Here is a 16,702-nt window from a genome sequence, read left to right on the forward strand (position 1 = left end):
CGTGTTCAGGGCGGAAGGATTGCGCGTGGCGATCAGAAGTCGGGCGTAGTAATATTGATTAGTTTTGCAATACATCTACCCATGTACTGACATGTGGATTATTTCCCAACATGAGCATACCCTTGTACTGCTACTCACCCGGGCTGTTGATGCCGTCTCCAAGGTCTCTGTAAGCGAGGCGCAAGCGTCCTTCGCAGCGTGCCGTCAGCCGCAGTGGAGCCCCGAATGTGAGTGTCTAATGTGAGTGTCTATTGTGATATAACCTAACGTTAATCATGTGATACATGCAAAGAAGAGAGGAAGTTTCCGATCCATCTCTTCAACGAAAGTTGAGTCTGTTGCTGGTATTGATGGGTCACCGGAGTTGTCCCACCGAAACAGATCCTGGAACACCTCCAGAACTGCATCAACGAATGGCTGACGACGGAAGCGGCGTTTGAGGGTGGCGGATGATGCGGAGTACCGACCACTTAGAGAAGCAGTACGCACATTGTGTTTAGGCCAGATTATGCTGAGGATCTATTGCCGAGGTAAGTTCGCGATTCGCGCTTCCAGGCTACACGGCAGCTTCCCCATTGTGCTAAGGCTTGAAGCTTGGCGGCATGTACGGTGCTCCAGGGGCCATTCTTCCGGTCCCGCTTCCCATTTCCCATAGGGTGCCTCAAGGCGTACAAGTATGACCAGGGTACCAGGAACTTCATAATCACGGTTTCGTCAACTGGTCGTGGTGGGCGTTGAAGCGGAGTACATGTTACTATAGTGAATTTGTAGCTCGACATCTAGAGTTCTGAGTATGAAAAGAATAAAACCGAAAAGTCATTACGTCGTAAAGTATCATTATCATGTCCCACTTAGATCAAGCGGAACTTCACCTCTTCGTGTTCACCACTCAAAGCCTCTCCGTCCATCTTGCCGTAAATGAATGCCTCACCAACCAGCTGGTGTCCTACAAGTACGTCTGCCTCGTAGACAGGATGAAGAATGACTGGCACACTGCAGCCGTACAGTATAGCGACGATGTCGCTAGGCTGTGTATCAGCCGGGGCGAGACCGACAAGATCGTTCGCACCTTCCTCGGACAACGGCAAAACATTGCGTGCGGATGAAAGCCCTTTTGCGTTGATGAACAATCTGTTCGATGTGACAACGCGGACGCGCTCCAGATAATCTTTGACGTACTTTGATACTGAGCTTCGCAGGAGGCTGTCAATCTGGATGTGGCCGTTCCTAGTCAGGTTGGCCATGACATATTGGCAGCTTCGGCGGTAGAGGGGCGGCGCGGCTGTACCTCGAGGTCCACGATTGGCGACCAAAGTCTGCCAAAGCTTGGTCGGAACCTTAGCAACCGCTGTTTGGTTCTGCACGAACGACCACCCGAGTCCTTGAAGGCAAGCCTTCGTGATGGTGCCATCGGGAAACGACTCAGTACAAAACGACACAGTACCAATGGCGAGACCAGTGACAGTGATCGACATGCCGTAAAATTCCTGGATGGCATGTCCGGCTTGAGGCGGAGTACCTGTACTCCAATCGACAGTGGCTCGCTTTTGTTCTCCATCACGGCCCGAAGCATGGTAGCAATTTTTCCCTGGCAGACCAACAAAGCTCTCTCCAGCTTTCCGGCCCTCGAAAACCTCAGATCCCGTTCCGAACGCGGATTCCTTGGCGGACTTGATCCACGAAGAAAATGGCGGCTCCTGTTCACCACCTGGTAACGCCCAGTGACGGCAAATAATGTCCAGAGACTTGCTCCTTATCACGACCCACTCCACAAAATGACGATACACCTGCAGAAGAGGCTTGTTGTAGTCGGGAACGGGTAAAGCTAGAGCAGAACCGGGCTTGTTGCGATGATACTCGCTTGAGATATTGATAAGGGCGTTGATCGTGTCCCGAGGATCGGATGTATCGAAACTGTGAAGTTGGCATACCAGGGTCTCCAGACTGTATGTCGACTCCAGTACTCCATCATCGTTCTTGTTCTCGCGAAAAAGATCTGCGGTGATGTCGACGAGGATTTTAGCCCCAAGTTGTTCGATCTCGAAGTCTGACTCGTCGCACCACCTCCGTTGATGGGGATATTTGACGGCAAAGTGCGCCATCAATTTTGGGCGAAGAGTAGCAAATTCCTGACAGAAGATCGCAATGGCATCCTGAAAGTCGTACCAGCTAATTTCGGGATTGTTTCCGCAATGTACCGTCGCTGTCCTTGCTAGTGCAACCTCTTGTATGATCCATCGACGAGAGAACCTGGTCACGACATATGATCAGTAACTGTTAAATACGCGAGAGCTGGAAGTGACTCACCAGCTCCACTTGAGCAACTCGAAAAGGCTGGCCCAGCATGGTACGTACTTCTCATAGTTGAGAAGGTCATGGCGCTTGTCAAGGTCGATAACAAGAGGGATGAAGTTCATGGCCATCGCCGAGACGGAACCGGCGCCTGAATCAGACCCCAGCCAGATACAGACGTTGTACGCACCGCGATAGATGTTTGGCATCTGGCTGATTTGCTCGCTCTTCTCCTGTGGATCAGCCTGATTGATACATAGCGCGTCAACCCAAACGGTGACTTCCTCATTTGCACGTCTCAAGTGCTTGAGCGCATCGTAGAGGTTTGATCTGACGGATAGTCTCTTCGCCTTTCCCTGGTGAACCTGGGTCACAACATCCTCAAGTCGTCCCACGCCCTCCGAGTTCCATTCGGGTTGGACATACACTACTTGGTCTGCACTACCGCCGCCCCAGTGGTACGAGAGCGCAATATACTGGCATTTGCTGCCGGGACGGTTGCCCAAGCGGTTGCGAGCGACAGCCAGTAACGTGACGTTGAGTTGATCGGCCACGGCACCGCGTTTGATGTAGAGTAAACGGACGTGATCTGCGTCGATGCGGCTGTATCGGTAACTGGTGTCAATGGCACGGCGCCAGGCTTGTCTTCTCAGAGTACTAGCTTCGATGGTGTCAGGGTCTGGGTTGCTGGGGATTGCGGTGATGCTCATATCGTGCAGACTCTCTCTCGGAACTGGAATCGGGGTTTGCGAATTGAACCGCACTTGTGCGAATGCGCGCAGTGGCAGGTCTTGCTCAGCGTCCGCGTCTGGAGCGCTTTGTGACGGGTTGACAGAGGTCTTCGATTCTGGTGTAAGAGGCGGCGATGGCTCCGATGCAATAGCCTCAAGATCTTCGGCGTCGTGTTGAGTAGCTAGACCGTAGTTGGCAATGGGCATGATGTTGGCGCCCGTCGAGCTTGTAATGGAATCCGCCTGTTGCGCCATCATGTCTGGAGTCGGCTGAAGTAGGGGAGACGGAGAGTAAAGAGCGTGTTAGGCGCGGCCTGACAAAAACGCAGCTTGACTCAGAATCGCAGTGTACACGACGAGGATTGGATATTTATGCTGCTGCCAAGCAAATCCCGTCCTGGACGCATACACGCTGTACACAGCCAGACGTAGCTTGAACAATGCCATCACCATGCTTCCGACCAGTGGCCCTCGATTCAACCCCAGTGTAAGCGCTCAGCAGCCCTGGGAAATTGTTCCTGCAGCCATGGTGTTGTGACACAGCTCGACGGCCGAATGATACCACTTCCCAGCTGAAGCCATCGCTAGCGTTGCATGCGGTATATTGCCGGATGGCGGGACGTCATGGGCACGTAAGAGGGCGCTCTGGACGGGCAGAAGCCAGCCGACCTAACACACCAATGGGACGGCGATCGCGTCGGAGCCAGCTTGGGCGATGAGATATCGGGCGGGGCGACCGTCGCCCTCACTGCTTTCCGCCACCACAAGTGCGCTGCGTAGATGTGTAGTGTGGCGAGATAGATTGTGCATGGCCCTGGTCGACGGGGAATCAGGTGCTGTGCCGGTGCCGGCGGGATTTCGCCCGGTGCGAACGTGCGGAGCTCGCCAACGTGGTGCAGAACAGGCGGCTGCGGGCAGCTCGGAGACTGTGCGAAGTCGGGGAGGTATGTGGTCTCGTGATCTGGTACGGGCGACTTGTGCTTAGCAAGAGGTCAAGCAAGTGTCGGGCGACGCGCGGCAGAGCGCTGAGCTCATAGTATTGGTCGACTGGTAGCTGTAGATATCGGGGCTAGATAACAGGTGCAGCTCGTGGCTGCTCGCGTGGTCGTTGAAACGCGTCGCATCGGGTCGAACTCGTGTTTAAGCCCTGGTAGATTCTTAGTGCAGCCTTCCAAGGCGGACTTCCAAGGCAGACCCGAGCGGAGTGGCCGACCCGTGGTGGCAGTCGCCTTGCCCTGTTCGAAGAAGCGGTGTGCATCTGATTGTTAGTGTGCATTGATCGGTGAATATGAGATATCCACATGCAGAGAGCGATAAAGATGTGAGATGAGATGGTGATGACATTGTTGTGCTACCTAGTAGGCGGCTGACGTACGCCAAGAATCCGCACCAGTTTCCACGGACAAGCTCTGGAGTTGTCCATACTGCTGCACGTGCTCAGCGTTCGCCATCCAGTGGATATATGAGGAAATGAAGCAAGTGCGAAGTGGGCAGGCAACGTGGCACACGGGTGTGCCACATAGGTGTGCTGCATATGTACAAGGACGAATGGATGCCATTAACCTGGACGACAAGAGGTATGAATTCTGACATTTCTATCGAGGCGTTTGGCATTCTTATATACACAAGGTGCCATGCTAGACAACCAATCACGTTCTCGCTTGGCACTGCATGATATGCGCACGGTGGGCGCGCAGTCCAATGCTTCATTGGCCAGACCCCATGCATCTAATGTGGTAAATTCCTCGCCCCGTCGTACTGTGGCGTACGTATGCATGCCTCCAGCCGGTGTCTATCGATCCTGGTGCACCCTCCCACATCGACGATACATACACCTCACCTAGGCAGCTGATGACCAGGCAGTTATGAAAGCTACCTGGGTATCTTTAGCTAGTCCAAATGCTCCTAGGTATGATTCAAGCATGTTCCTGAGTGGACGTTGGTATACTCAGGCAGCTTCGCCATTCATGCAAGCCCTATTCAGTTCATCCCTGGGGACCTCGTGAGATGGCGCACGGTTTCTGGTTTTGCTTTGGCTTTCGTGTCTAAGCTCGATGAGTTCCGTCTAATCAGACCATGTCAACATGAGGGAATTTCTGTGTACCTCGATATCAACCCAATGGTATGAGAAACCACAGTACCGCGATGATGCGCAGATCCTCTAACGAACTACGAAGCTGCCTACCTAGGTCTCCCGATCAGCCTGCACACTAAAGCCGCACTTGGACAATCGGCCCGAATGGAGACTAAGGATCACCTAGTGAAAGTCCAAGGAGGAGTAGTGTATTGATATTTGAAGCGGTATGGGAATAGTCATCCTGTACAAGATAATTAGAATCGATGGTGAGTCACCACACAATCTCTCTTAATGAGCTCCTTTTCGGTTGTAAATCCTACACTCCAGTTCCTCGAGAGAGACGAAGCATTTGTCACTGATATGTGAATTCACAGTCTTTCGAGATGATTCACTCGATGTTGCTTCAGGAACAAGCGTAACCATGGCCGACGTTCGGGGACATGGTACTCCCAAATGGTACCATCACGAAACCTTTGGCAGACTTGGGCCATCTCATCTCATTGAGATAGTGTTTCAACGTGTATTAGCTACTCGTAATCACATCATACAGGGAAAATTCCTATGTGCGTGAGCGAATATGCCTCTCGCTGGCCAATTTCCCCCTTGGTTTTGTCCCACCATCACTAATAGTAAGTTTTTTGTTGGTTTATTGTATTTCTGAGCACAAATTTCACGTCTACCTAATGATAATGGGAGTCCGTAGATTCTTCGAACGCCGTTTGACGCCCACCATTCCTTCTATACATTCGTTTATCAACGGCTTTCAGTAAGCTTGTTCAAAGATCATGCATTAGTATGGGTAGATTTGCGTTAGCTTGGCATCCTGGAGCAACCTTGGAAAGAATCTACGATCTATATTCTTCATGAACTTCATTGAACTTATCACAGGTACAATAGCTGCATAGCAGACAGCTCTCAAGCAACTTACCAGACAATTCCGCGACACTACTCGAGGCTTGACCGCATAATTGAATTAGGCAAATCAAGTGTGTTCCCGAACACATATGTTTCGATCAAAGACTATCTATAATAACGACTTTCAATTGAATCCGAACCGGACGTCAATCCCGGGATCGCTTCACGTTTCATAGAGGGCGTTGATGATTGATTGGTTCATCGAGAGAGGACCAGTCAAGAAAGCGCTTTACCCCGTGACGGAACTTCGGGACGTTCGGGCGTCATTATCACAAATAGTCTCGACGTAGAGTGATAAGGACACAGTTCTCCGTTTGATTGGACGCCCTTCTGTTAAGAGGCTAAGATCACGGAAAATAAGCGACCTTTGTACGACCTACCGGCCTATCCCACACCAGCTTGCTTTACACCGCAGCCAGGAGCTATGCAATCCCAGAAAGGGAGTTTAGCTCTGTGCGCTTAGATTGCACTCCGTCACTAATCACACATCAACACGCATCTTTACCTCCATGGCTACAACATGGCACAAATTTACCGGCCACTCACAGGGGACGAAGTACGCTTTGTGAGGCTCCAACCTGGTGCTTGGACAGATGCTATACAATGCGACCTGGTGTACCTCTCCTTACCTAACGATCAGCCCGATCTAGTGGATCTCTGGTTCTCGAGCGCGTCCTCTTCAGCCACCACGTCCAAAATCTCCGTGCCGCTGACACCAATCCCAACGGCTCGCACACCATATTACGTGGCACTGTCATATGTCTGGGGCAATCCAAACGACACAAAAGAGATACTGCTCAACGGACAGCCAGTACAAAAGACTTCTAACCTCATCTTTGCGTTGCGACAACTGCAAGCTTCCTTGGGAGATCTTGCTCGCGCGCCTGCAAGCTCTACCGGTCACGAGATCCTCTTTTGGATCGACGCGCTATGCATCAACCAGTCGGACACGACAGAGAGATCGCTTCAAGTACCTCGGATGGGAGCGATATATGGCTATGCCGCACGTGTCATCGCCTGGGTAGGGCATACCCCAAACCACGAGATACAAGCACTCATGGCCATGGTCAACAACTTCTACACTGACGATCACTTGCACACTTCCGAGAGCCTCTGGCGCACAATAAACTCTATGAGTAAAGACCAGCTCTCTGATGTCATACGCGGCCTTAAGGAAATTCTTCAACTACCATGGTTCCAAAGAGTCTGGGTCGTACAAGAGGCAGTGATGGCACGGGAAACGCTCTTATTCGCAGCTTCCCACTGGTGTCTTTACCGTCATATGGAGCAGGTTTTGATAGCAATTCTCAGCATTCACGGTAATCACCCTGTAGTGCATGGAGGAATGTGGCGGGTTGTTCAGGCACTGCAATTCAGCAACAGTCGCAACGCTATCCATGCAACAATAAGCGCCGTGTCCCAAAAAGCGAAAGTTAGCGGTATTTGCTCTCCAGGAGATGTTACCGGAGAGAAGGAAGCATATGTATATCACGAATTCCTCAAACTCCGCAAAGTTGTCGTTCGACGACCCGAAGCAAGTATCTTCGATGACTGGATCAATGAAGCACGCCAGTCGAGTAAAGATGCCGACGATGCAAAAGAGATATTCAGAACCCGGCTATTTGCGTTCATACTGAAGAATGTCCTGTCGAGCATGCGGACGACTTTCTTCGCTACCCTCCTTCACGATTACCTGTATGGAGTATTGTCCATCGGCGGTAGCCTTGGTTATCCCAAAATGCTTGCACCAGACTACGCACTCCCTTTCTCAAAAGTGTTCCACATCTACACCATGGTTATATTAGAGCATACGGGCAGTCTCTCTATTATACCTCGCCTGAGTGGTCGACTTGAGGGAGTGCCTAGCTGGGTCCCAGATTACCGATCGCAGCGCGTACCCATGGTGATAACTCATATCGATACCGAGACGGCGCTGCAGACCAGCACGCGAGTTAGTATCGTTGAAGGTGGCCGAGTGTGCATCATACTGGCGTACAGAATGGGCGATGTGAAGTTCGTCCCGGCGTGCCAGTACTCTCCACTCCATGAAAGTACCCCTTACGACATCATTATATACTTCGACGGGATATTGGAGAACGCTTGCAAGAACCCGCGAATAGACAAAGACGTTGTTGTCGAGGACTTCCTCGCGCAAATTCGTGGTCTAATGGGTTTTCCCGATTCACACGAATCACACTGGATATTCAAGAACATCTACGCGGACTGCATATCTGGGAAGTTGAATACGAGCAACGAAGGAGAAACGTCACAAAGAGATGTTGTAGAAGCGTTGGCTTCTCAGATCGCAAAATTCCCACTTCTCATCTCCTCTGAAGGCGTGGTAGCTGCATTAGCAAGGAACGATGAGCAGCCGATGGTAGGGGATACAATCCTCATGATAGAGGGCTCTACACACCCCTGGCTAGTTCGCTCAGTCATCGATTGTGACCCGGTGGAATATACCTTCGTTGGGGCTTGTCGACTATTTCAAGAGGAACTACCCGATTACTACGATCCGTGGAAAGAGGAGATCCGCTTAGTATAGTATGTGAGCTGTGGCTCTCACAATCCAACATACAACGGTTGAATGAGTGAACAGCTTCGTCAAATCGTAGAACGTACATCACACGAACACCGGTCACTATCGTCTCGCGCACAGCTTCGCAGCATCGAGTGCAATATGTCCCGACAGATAAATTACAGAGGTCCGACACATGGTTTCAGGCGGTTCCGTACTCAAAGATCGTCGCATTTACTCTTGTCTCATACACGCAACCTCTTTTCCTCGAAGAAGGAAAAAGAAAGTGTTGTGTGCATCCAGCTCGAAATCTGCTGATGGAACAGCAGATTGAGCGAGGCAAGAGACCGTTCTACAAAGCGCGCGGGTTGGGCTTCTCAAGCTTCGCGTCGACGCGCGCGTCTCTTCACAGATAGGTGAAGGCAGCGTTGGTGGTGTACCTGTGAGAGAGTGTTTACGACATGAGTACACATCTTCACACGCGCGTGATGATGGTGGCACCGGTTGTGGTTGGGCAGAGTAGGCGGGAGAAAGCGCGGCGTGAGCAAGGGAAAGTTTTTCACGATTATGTCATCGCGCCACTAAGCCGGTAGGGTACTAGCGTTCATAGTCAACCCGTGCAATTCATCCCAACTTCTGCCAGTTCACGCGGCATGTCCAGCGCCCGCCAATCACAATTGTGCGCAGATGGCGTGCCCAGGGCCATGGATTGGCCGCCGGCTTCGCTTGCAGCTTGCAGAGGTTTGGCATGCTGGATTGACGTGACGCTAGTGTTTATGTGGCATCCCGTGGATATCCAAGCCGTGCGTGTAGAGTCAAGCGATGCGAAATCGTCGACTTCCTTTCTCTCTTGTATTCTCGTAACTTATTCTTGAGTGCGCAATTGCATTAGCGATATGGCTTCGAACTCGGCGACCGCCAGACCAGAAGAGAAGGCGATAGCCTCATCTCCTCACCATGATGCCGAAACAGCCTTGACCGCAGCGTCCACCGACAAAGACATAGCAATCAATCTCGTCGGAGAACACGCCCAAGAAATCGATCCACGAATCGAAGCAAAGGTTCTCCGAAAGATCGACTGGTTTCTCATCCCCGCAATGATCGTTGGTATGTCCATCTCACCATCACCACGACTACCAGCCTCATCGATTCCATCCATCTCAAATCCCAAATCATCGCATTTCATCATTTTAACATGCATCCCGCAGGCTATGGCCTAGTATACTACGACAAAGCGATCCTCGGTTCTGCCGCCCTCTTCGGCATGACAACCGACCTACATCTCACCCAAACCCTCTCCCCCGCTACATCGACTTCCTCAGCAGTAATCTCCACGACGCGTCTCTCATGGGCCACTTCATTGTTCTATTTCGGCATGCTCGCAGGACTCTATCCCCTCACCTTCGCTCTCCAACGTTTCAATCTGGGTCGTATCCTTGGTGCCGTCGTACTACTTTGGAGTCTCATCTGCATGTTGACTGCCGCTGTTACAGACTACAAGGGACTGTACGTTCAACGTTTCTTCCTAGGTTTCGTGGAGAGCATCATTCCAACGGGTTTCATGACGATAGTAAGTAGCTACTACACGCAGCGCGAACAATCCGTGCGTCAGTCTTGGTGGTTTAGCAGTACCGGACTCTTCACCATCATCGGCGGCGCGTTGAACTACGGGTTCGCGCAAATCACGACAGGTGCGTTGAGACGCTGGCAGTACATCTACCTGCTCGCTGGGTGTTTAACCTTCCTCTTCGGGTGTTTCTGTTTCTTCATCCCTAATTCCTGCGCTGAAGCGTGGTTCTTGACGAAAAGCGAACGTGTCGTCGCTGTTGAGCGACTGAGGAAGGGTGCGACGGGTGTGCGGTGCCAGAAGATCAAGATGTATCAACTTAAGGAATGTGTCACGGACGTTAAGTTCTACCTCGTCTTCCTGCTCATGGGTAGCGCATACACCGTCAACGGCGCAGTTTCTGGATTTGGCCCACTCATCGTAAACACATTCGGTTGGTCGCCGCTCGCATCCATACTCTGGCAATTCCCTCTCGGACTCATTTGCCTCGTTACGATCCTCCTCTGCGGATGGTTATCTTCGCGCATACCTAACATACGAATCATACTACTCATCGTAAACTGCCTCCCCGTCATCGCCGGGTGTGCCATGATCTGGAAATCAGAGTGGACATACCACGCGCCCACACCCGTAGCCGGATACTCAATAATCGGTACTTTCGGCGCGGTAGTCAGCCAGACAATCGTCATCGCCATGTCCAATGTCAGCGGCGCAACGAAGAAGAGTGCAATGGCTGGAACAGTCTTCGTCGCATACTGTGTTGGCAACATCGTCGGCCCACTGTTGATCAGAAGTCAAGAAAAGGGTGCGCATTATCCTCGGCTGTGGACGGGCCTGATAATCTGTTACTGTATCACGATCGCGTCGGCGGTGGCACTTTATGCTGTGTTAAAGAGGAAGAACAAGAGGAGAGAGACGATGAGCGTGGACGAAGAAGAAAGAGACAAGATGGCGTTTATGGATCTGACGGATGGTGAGAATATGTATTTCAGATATGTCCTGTAGAGCGTCACGGCTGTCTGCATCGAAATCTCAGGGAGTTGAGCGCAGTGTATATGTAGCATCTGTATACGGTCTCTATCAACGAGTTCTTGTTTTGGCAGCTGACGTCGAGTCCTGCTCAATACATATAAAGTTACTCCATACCAACCCAAACTAGTAGCAAAGTGCAAGTCTATACTATGCTTGTACAACTGAGTAGCAACTAGTATCCGATCCTCACATCTTCGCGTTATGTGCCCTTTCGCATGTGCACTTCCTCTTCGTCGATGGCTCGCCGTTGTCGTAACGAATGAACATGGCACTTTGTTCTGCAGACCCTTCGGCCAAGAAGCGGTCCATCGGATTCATGTTGGTTGTGTACGTGTTGGAGGCTGAAGATAAGAGGCTGATATGGTAGGGGCAGAGTGCGACGGTATCGGTTGACCTCTGCTGAGGTAGATTGACTGTACCACTATGCGTTGGTCAGTAAGAGAAGACAATGGGGTTGTCAATGATGAGGGTGTACTAACGACGAAGTAGCTTGCTGAGCCATGGTGTATGGAGAGATTTGGATTGTGACGCTGGCGGCGAAAGAGGCAAAGGCTTGAATGGATAAGAGATGACGGGATGTCTGGAAACAAAGAGGCACAGGGAGTAGACATCTTTATACATCTTGAGGGTGGGAGGGGAGTGCATATCAAGGATAGGTCAGCCTCTCAGTCCTGGAGCAAGTCTTGGTGAAGGCCCGAGTATGCGTGATGCATTTAGAGTAACATGGGTCAATATGTGTTAACATGCTCTTGTCAGGGTGGCGGGTGTCTCGCGTTATGATCCCGCTGTCTGAATACGGTAAGAGCCTGATTTTAATCGCAGCACATTGGTCTGCCGACTTTGGTTCATCTTGGTAGACCACCCTTGCAGGAAGGCCACAAAATCCGAGCCTTTACATTGGACAGAGAACTTTTGTTTAGCTTGGCTTTTGGATGGTGCGCAGGGATGTAACGTCCGGGGTCGATACTAAGCTTTCACAAGCTCCACCCTCATCGATGTGGATCCACCTTAGTGAGAGCATCTCTTATTGTCTTATCGGAAGTATGGAAACGATGTACTTGAGATAGGTGGTGAGGGCCGCCGCTCGTCTGGCGAGGGAAAGCGGTGCTTCCTACTCTTTCGCTCGCGGCATCTATGGCTGGACAATGGTAACGGAATTAGTAACAGAGAGCCTCGAGATGCTGAGAGCAGGCACTGATGGGCAGTGTGCCACAGCGCAATGGCTAACGTCGTGTTGCTTCGCTGGGCGTTCTACGCGTCGCCGCTCAAGCGCCGGTCACGCCCGCATCACGGCCATTGGCCAGTGAACCTTTGCTCGACTTGGCACGCCGATCGGTGTTGCCCAGTTTCAGAATGGAGGACTCTTGCAGGCAAACAAGGCGTCGGCACACCTTTAGCCTGTGCAGCGCCAGAACAAATGTGCGTCAGGGAACGTCATCCCGTTGGCTGTCGAACTTTTGTTCGTCTTGGCTGTGGCACGTGTCAGAATTCCAGACAGGGTACCAGAGCGCCATAAGAAGGGGATAAGCCAGCCTGCCGCAATGCAGCAAGTTTGAGATTTCGACAGCCTCTCTCCTTCCGGCCAAGCAGCGGTCCTTACAACAGTATCTATATTCTTCTTCTTTGCGCCCGGCTTGACTGTCACATCTACGTGTGCTTGCCCTTGATGAGTTCAGCCGTGTCAGGATCCGCGGATCCTTGGGAGAATGTAAAACCGACCCTAGAGTCCCTCTGGCTGACAGAAGGTCGGAAGCTCAATGAAATTGTTGAGGAAATGAGGAACAAGCACAGCTTCCATCGAGTGTGCGTCAGGCATATCCCTTTCTGTCTTTGGCGAGAGGACCTACGAGCTGACAAGTCTAACATATAGCGAGCGCCAATACAAAACCCAGTTTGGAAAATGGGGGTGGTCAAAGAATGTTCGCAAGAGTGAGATCATCAAAGCTGTGAAGCATTACAAAGGCCGTGCTGCAGTCGGCAAGCTCTCCACACGAGTCGCTATCGATGGGAAGCAAGTTGATCGTCAGAAGGTGCGGCGGGTGATGAAAGAAGAAATGCGAGAAACCGAAAGATTGATCTCCCTTAATCGCAACCAAATCACGACCGTAGACGGACACGTGCTGCCATTCACCAACAGTTTGTAAGTAGCCACCGGCCGGATTGTATGCTCGTGTGCTAACGTCAAAGCTTCCTCAAATGGAACCTACCCTACGCTGCCATACGTCACTCATACGTACGACCTTTCGATCATTCGTCGCCCTTCGATCAACCGACGCCCTATAGCAACATCGAAGTTACCACCCCCTCATCGGGCGCGTCCCCAAATGATGCACCTTCACCGACGATCCAGCTCACGAAAAAGCTCACGATGGTTGAAAGAGCCGGCATGTTTGCACAAGGTCACCATGAGAAGCTTTTGAAGGCCCTGAATGGAGAAGAGAGAAGGTAAGACGAAAGCCGTGCTATGTTTCTTTAGTTGACAATATAGTAGGGCCTTGTCCGACTGGCTGTACCAGTATTGGTTCTTTTGCTTCAAGACCGCCAAACACTGGGGTAAAGGACCAAGGATATGGACGGCGGAGCTTTTGAACTTCGAACAGTATCTTTCCACAGGCCGTTCTAGTCTTCCAGGAACGCCCCAGGATTTGACACACGGCTCCACACCACATAGCGACGATGAGCCAACGCCACCTTCGGATCTTTGTCGATGGTACGTTCATGTGCATGAGCAGCGATATGAGCCGATACCGGAAGACGTATCTGAACCCCGAGCCTTCCCTCAGCCCGACCCTGATGACGATACCACCTGGGCATCGTGGTCTCCAAGTGAGCAGCAAGCTTCATTGCAGGCGCACCTGCGAAATGCGCTTGAACACAATGACTTCAGCCCTACCCCTGCCGCCGATCTCCCTGTCGCAATTCCACAGATTGCCAAAGCTGCAGACGAGGAACGTTCGAGCGAGTTGCTCGTCGAGTCTCTTGGTTTCAGCATCATGAGTCGAAATCTTGATCAGATTGAGCGACTCTTCCTGCAGTTACGGGCCAAACACATCGATCCAGCATTAGTGCATCCATTTCATCTAGCAACGAGTTTCCTCGATGGGTCTAAATCTTGTTGCGATGTGTTCGTTGTGGTCTCGCAGTTTGTCCCTCCAGGCCATGTCTCTGAGATGTACCTGGATGAGCATGGTCACACCATACTTGACAACCTGATGATCACGATCATCAAGTCTCACACAAGCGCAAAACCAGTTGTTGTAGACGACAATCTCAAAGACGTCTCACGCTTCATCGGAGAAGAAGTCGATATTTGTGGCCGTTGGGATGCAGACTCCCCTTGCGTACGCCAGCTTCATGCCCATGGCTGTCCATCGATACCGTCTAGCTGGAAACACAAGTTCTGCAATACATCAATCCAGGCAATATGTCACTGCATTAACCGGATGTTCCGGCGTATGCCACACCGTCTGCTACTGGAAACACCAAGTGGATTATACATCCGACGCTGCTTCGGTACTGACTGCGGCAAAAAGTTGCAACTGCAACCTTTGCATAGTCTGGTAATGACGGCGTACCATCTTGCTACCCAAGGAAAGAATGGTGAAGATCTATTTGGCATACTAGCGTGCGCTCTTTGCCTCATATTTCACGGCTTTGACCCTTCCGTCCGAGCTGATGTTTCAGTCGCTGCGTTGTTATCCCTTGACTCAATCGTTGAGTGTGATCACGAGGAGCTTACGGCTGCAGGACTTGCAGAGGAGATTCAATCTGTACCAGCATTCGAGACTTGGAACACCGAGCTCAGGACAGGATGGACTGCACTGGCCGGCGTACTACGTCGTTGTGAGACCGCGCATGTCGAGCAGGTCGGCAACAAATACAACGACGCAGAGTCGAGTGACGATGATGTCCATTTTATGGGATCCACTGAGCCTGATCGCAATTTGCTGGACGAACATCGCTATGGAAACGACATTCCGCTCTGCTTTTATGGGAGGAAAGATCTCGGTACATTATGGTGTTCGGTTCAAGCGGAATATCTGTCGTATCGACGTCTTAACGACGGACTTGCCTGGACGTCGCGGTATTTTTCGATGGAGACTCTACGAAAGCAGCTAGAGCAAGATGAAGACCTTGTGGTGGGATATGCTGAGTACAGTTTATTGAAAGCTCACTGTGCCTGCCACAGCTTCGGTCGCTTTCCGATGACGCTGCTGGATGACGCGATCGATCCTAATCTTGCAAATCTCGATGTCTGGGGGAGGGCCACATATGAAGGAATCGATTTCGAATGGTGGGAATAGAATGGTGGTCTGGTTGAGCTTCTCGTCCATTCAGTCATATACAAGCAGCGTACCGGCGAATTTAAAAATTATACACAGAACACATGGCCCCTACTCCTTCCCGTTCTACAAGATGGACTTCTACTAGAACATAATTTCTCTAATAGATAGCTAATAGGCTAAGATTCGGTGTCAAGCATGCTGGATCTGCTGGAGTGTGCCTATACAGACTTCGAGTTCAGGTATTAAAATCCTCACTAACACTGCGTCTTAACCACCACCACTGACGGTTCATCCATTTCTGTAACTCGAGTTCGCGTTCACCGATTTGTGTTACTATCGTGTTCTACAGCGAGGCGCCGATGTACTGTATTATGATAGGAAGGCTCGAGCGCAAAAACCAGGAGATGACAGGTGGAGTGCCCTATGCTCGTGGCGTCCATTCAGAGGATCGTACGTAAGCGCTGGACAGCTGCTTATCAGTAGCACGTCAACTAAGAAAAATACTGAAAAGGCTGCAGCCTACATCAACATATAAACGTACAAGATAGGTAACCTAGCGTTGATGTAGGCTCTAGACCTGTTCAGGTTTTTCCTTGTGTGAGGTGGTAGCGTCTACGCGCTAGTGCATAGCGGAGCAAGCCACCAACACAGGACTGTGTGCTAGTAGTCCGTATACAGAAAGGAGGCTTACTAAATACAGAAGAATTGAGGGACTTTGTGATAGTTATTCCCCGCTGTTGTATGTTTTTGGCATTTGACCCTTCTTCTTTGCTGGTGCTGGCGACCTTTGTGGTGAGGAGAGGGAGGGGGTGGATCTACGAGCGTGTGCGTGGATGCGCGGTGGTGGTAGCGGCGACAGCTTAGTATGCTTGCGAGCAGACGTGTATTTTTGCAAAAGTTTGTTTGTTAGCTTAGGTGTACGTAAGATGGTAAGCAACGGTGAGATGATGGAGCTAGGGAAGGGAAGATACGTTGAGTTGGGATGAAGAGTTCTTCACATGATGGGTCTTCACTCTTCACACTTGTTCGCGACGCCATTGTATCGACATCACGACAGGTTACAAGACAAGTCATCAGCAATCACTAACCATCATAGCGAATTCATCAGCATCAAGTCTACGCAATAATCATTACAACTATAAACCACCGGCCAGCAAATATACCCATTCCACAGCCACAAGACCACTTCGAACATCAAAGCAGTCAAAGTGGTATAAACGCCTATTTCCAATGTTATGATTGGGAAGTTGAAGCCCCGAAGGCCCCGAAGGGGGAGAAAGAAGA

General features: G+C 51.0%; 3 protein-coding genes across 3 annotated transcripts; 2 read left to right on the forward strand and 1 right to left on the reverse strand.

Moving 5' to 3' along the window:
* Positions 1 to 851: 851 nt before the first annotated feature.
* Positions 852 to 3,281, reverse strand: J4E78_008560 (uncharacterized protein; the record flags this gene model as incomplete). Its single annotated transcript, XM_049369160.1, has 2 exons — positions 852 to 2,250; positions 2,308 to 3,281. The coding sequence occupies 2 exons, from the start codon at positions 3,279 to 3,281 to the stop codon at positions 852 to 854; spliced, it is 2,373 nt and encodes a 790-aa protein (XP_049219227.1).
* A 6,148-nt stretch (positions 3,282 to 9,429) lies between these two features.
* Positions 9,430 to 11,105, forward strand: J4E78_008561 (uncharacterized protein; the record flags this gene model as incomplete). The annotated part of the gene is made up of 2 exons (XM_049369161.1): positions 9,430 to 9,640; positions 9,742 to 11,105. 2 exons carry the CDS (start codon positions 9,430 to 9,432, stop codon positions 11,103 to 11,105), a joined length of 1,575 nt encoding a protein of 524 aa, XP_049219228.1.
* Positions 11,106 to 13,500: 2,395 nt separating this feature from the next.
* Positions 13,501 to 15,436, forward strand: J4E78_008562 (uncharacterized protein; the record flags this gene model as incomplete). Its single annotated transcript, XM_049369162.1, has 3 exons — positions 13,501 to 13,577; positions 13,621 to 14,473; positions 14,852 to 15,436. The coding sequence occupies 3 exons, from the start codon at positions 13,501 to 13,503 to the stop codon at positions 15,434 to 15,436; spliced, it is 1,515 nt and encodes a 504-aa protein (XP_049219229.1).
* Between the last annotated feature and the right edge of the window lie 1,266 nt (positions 15,437 to 16,702).

This window comes from Alternaria triticimaculans, assembly GCF_023758025.1.
Source record: "Alternaria triticimaculans strain BMP 0046 chromosome Unknown scaffold_15, whole genome shotgun sequence".
NCBI lineage: Eukaryota > Fungi > Ascomycota > Dothideomycetes > Pleosporales > Pleosporaceae > Alternaria > Alternaria triticimaculans.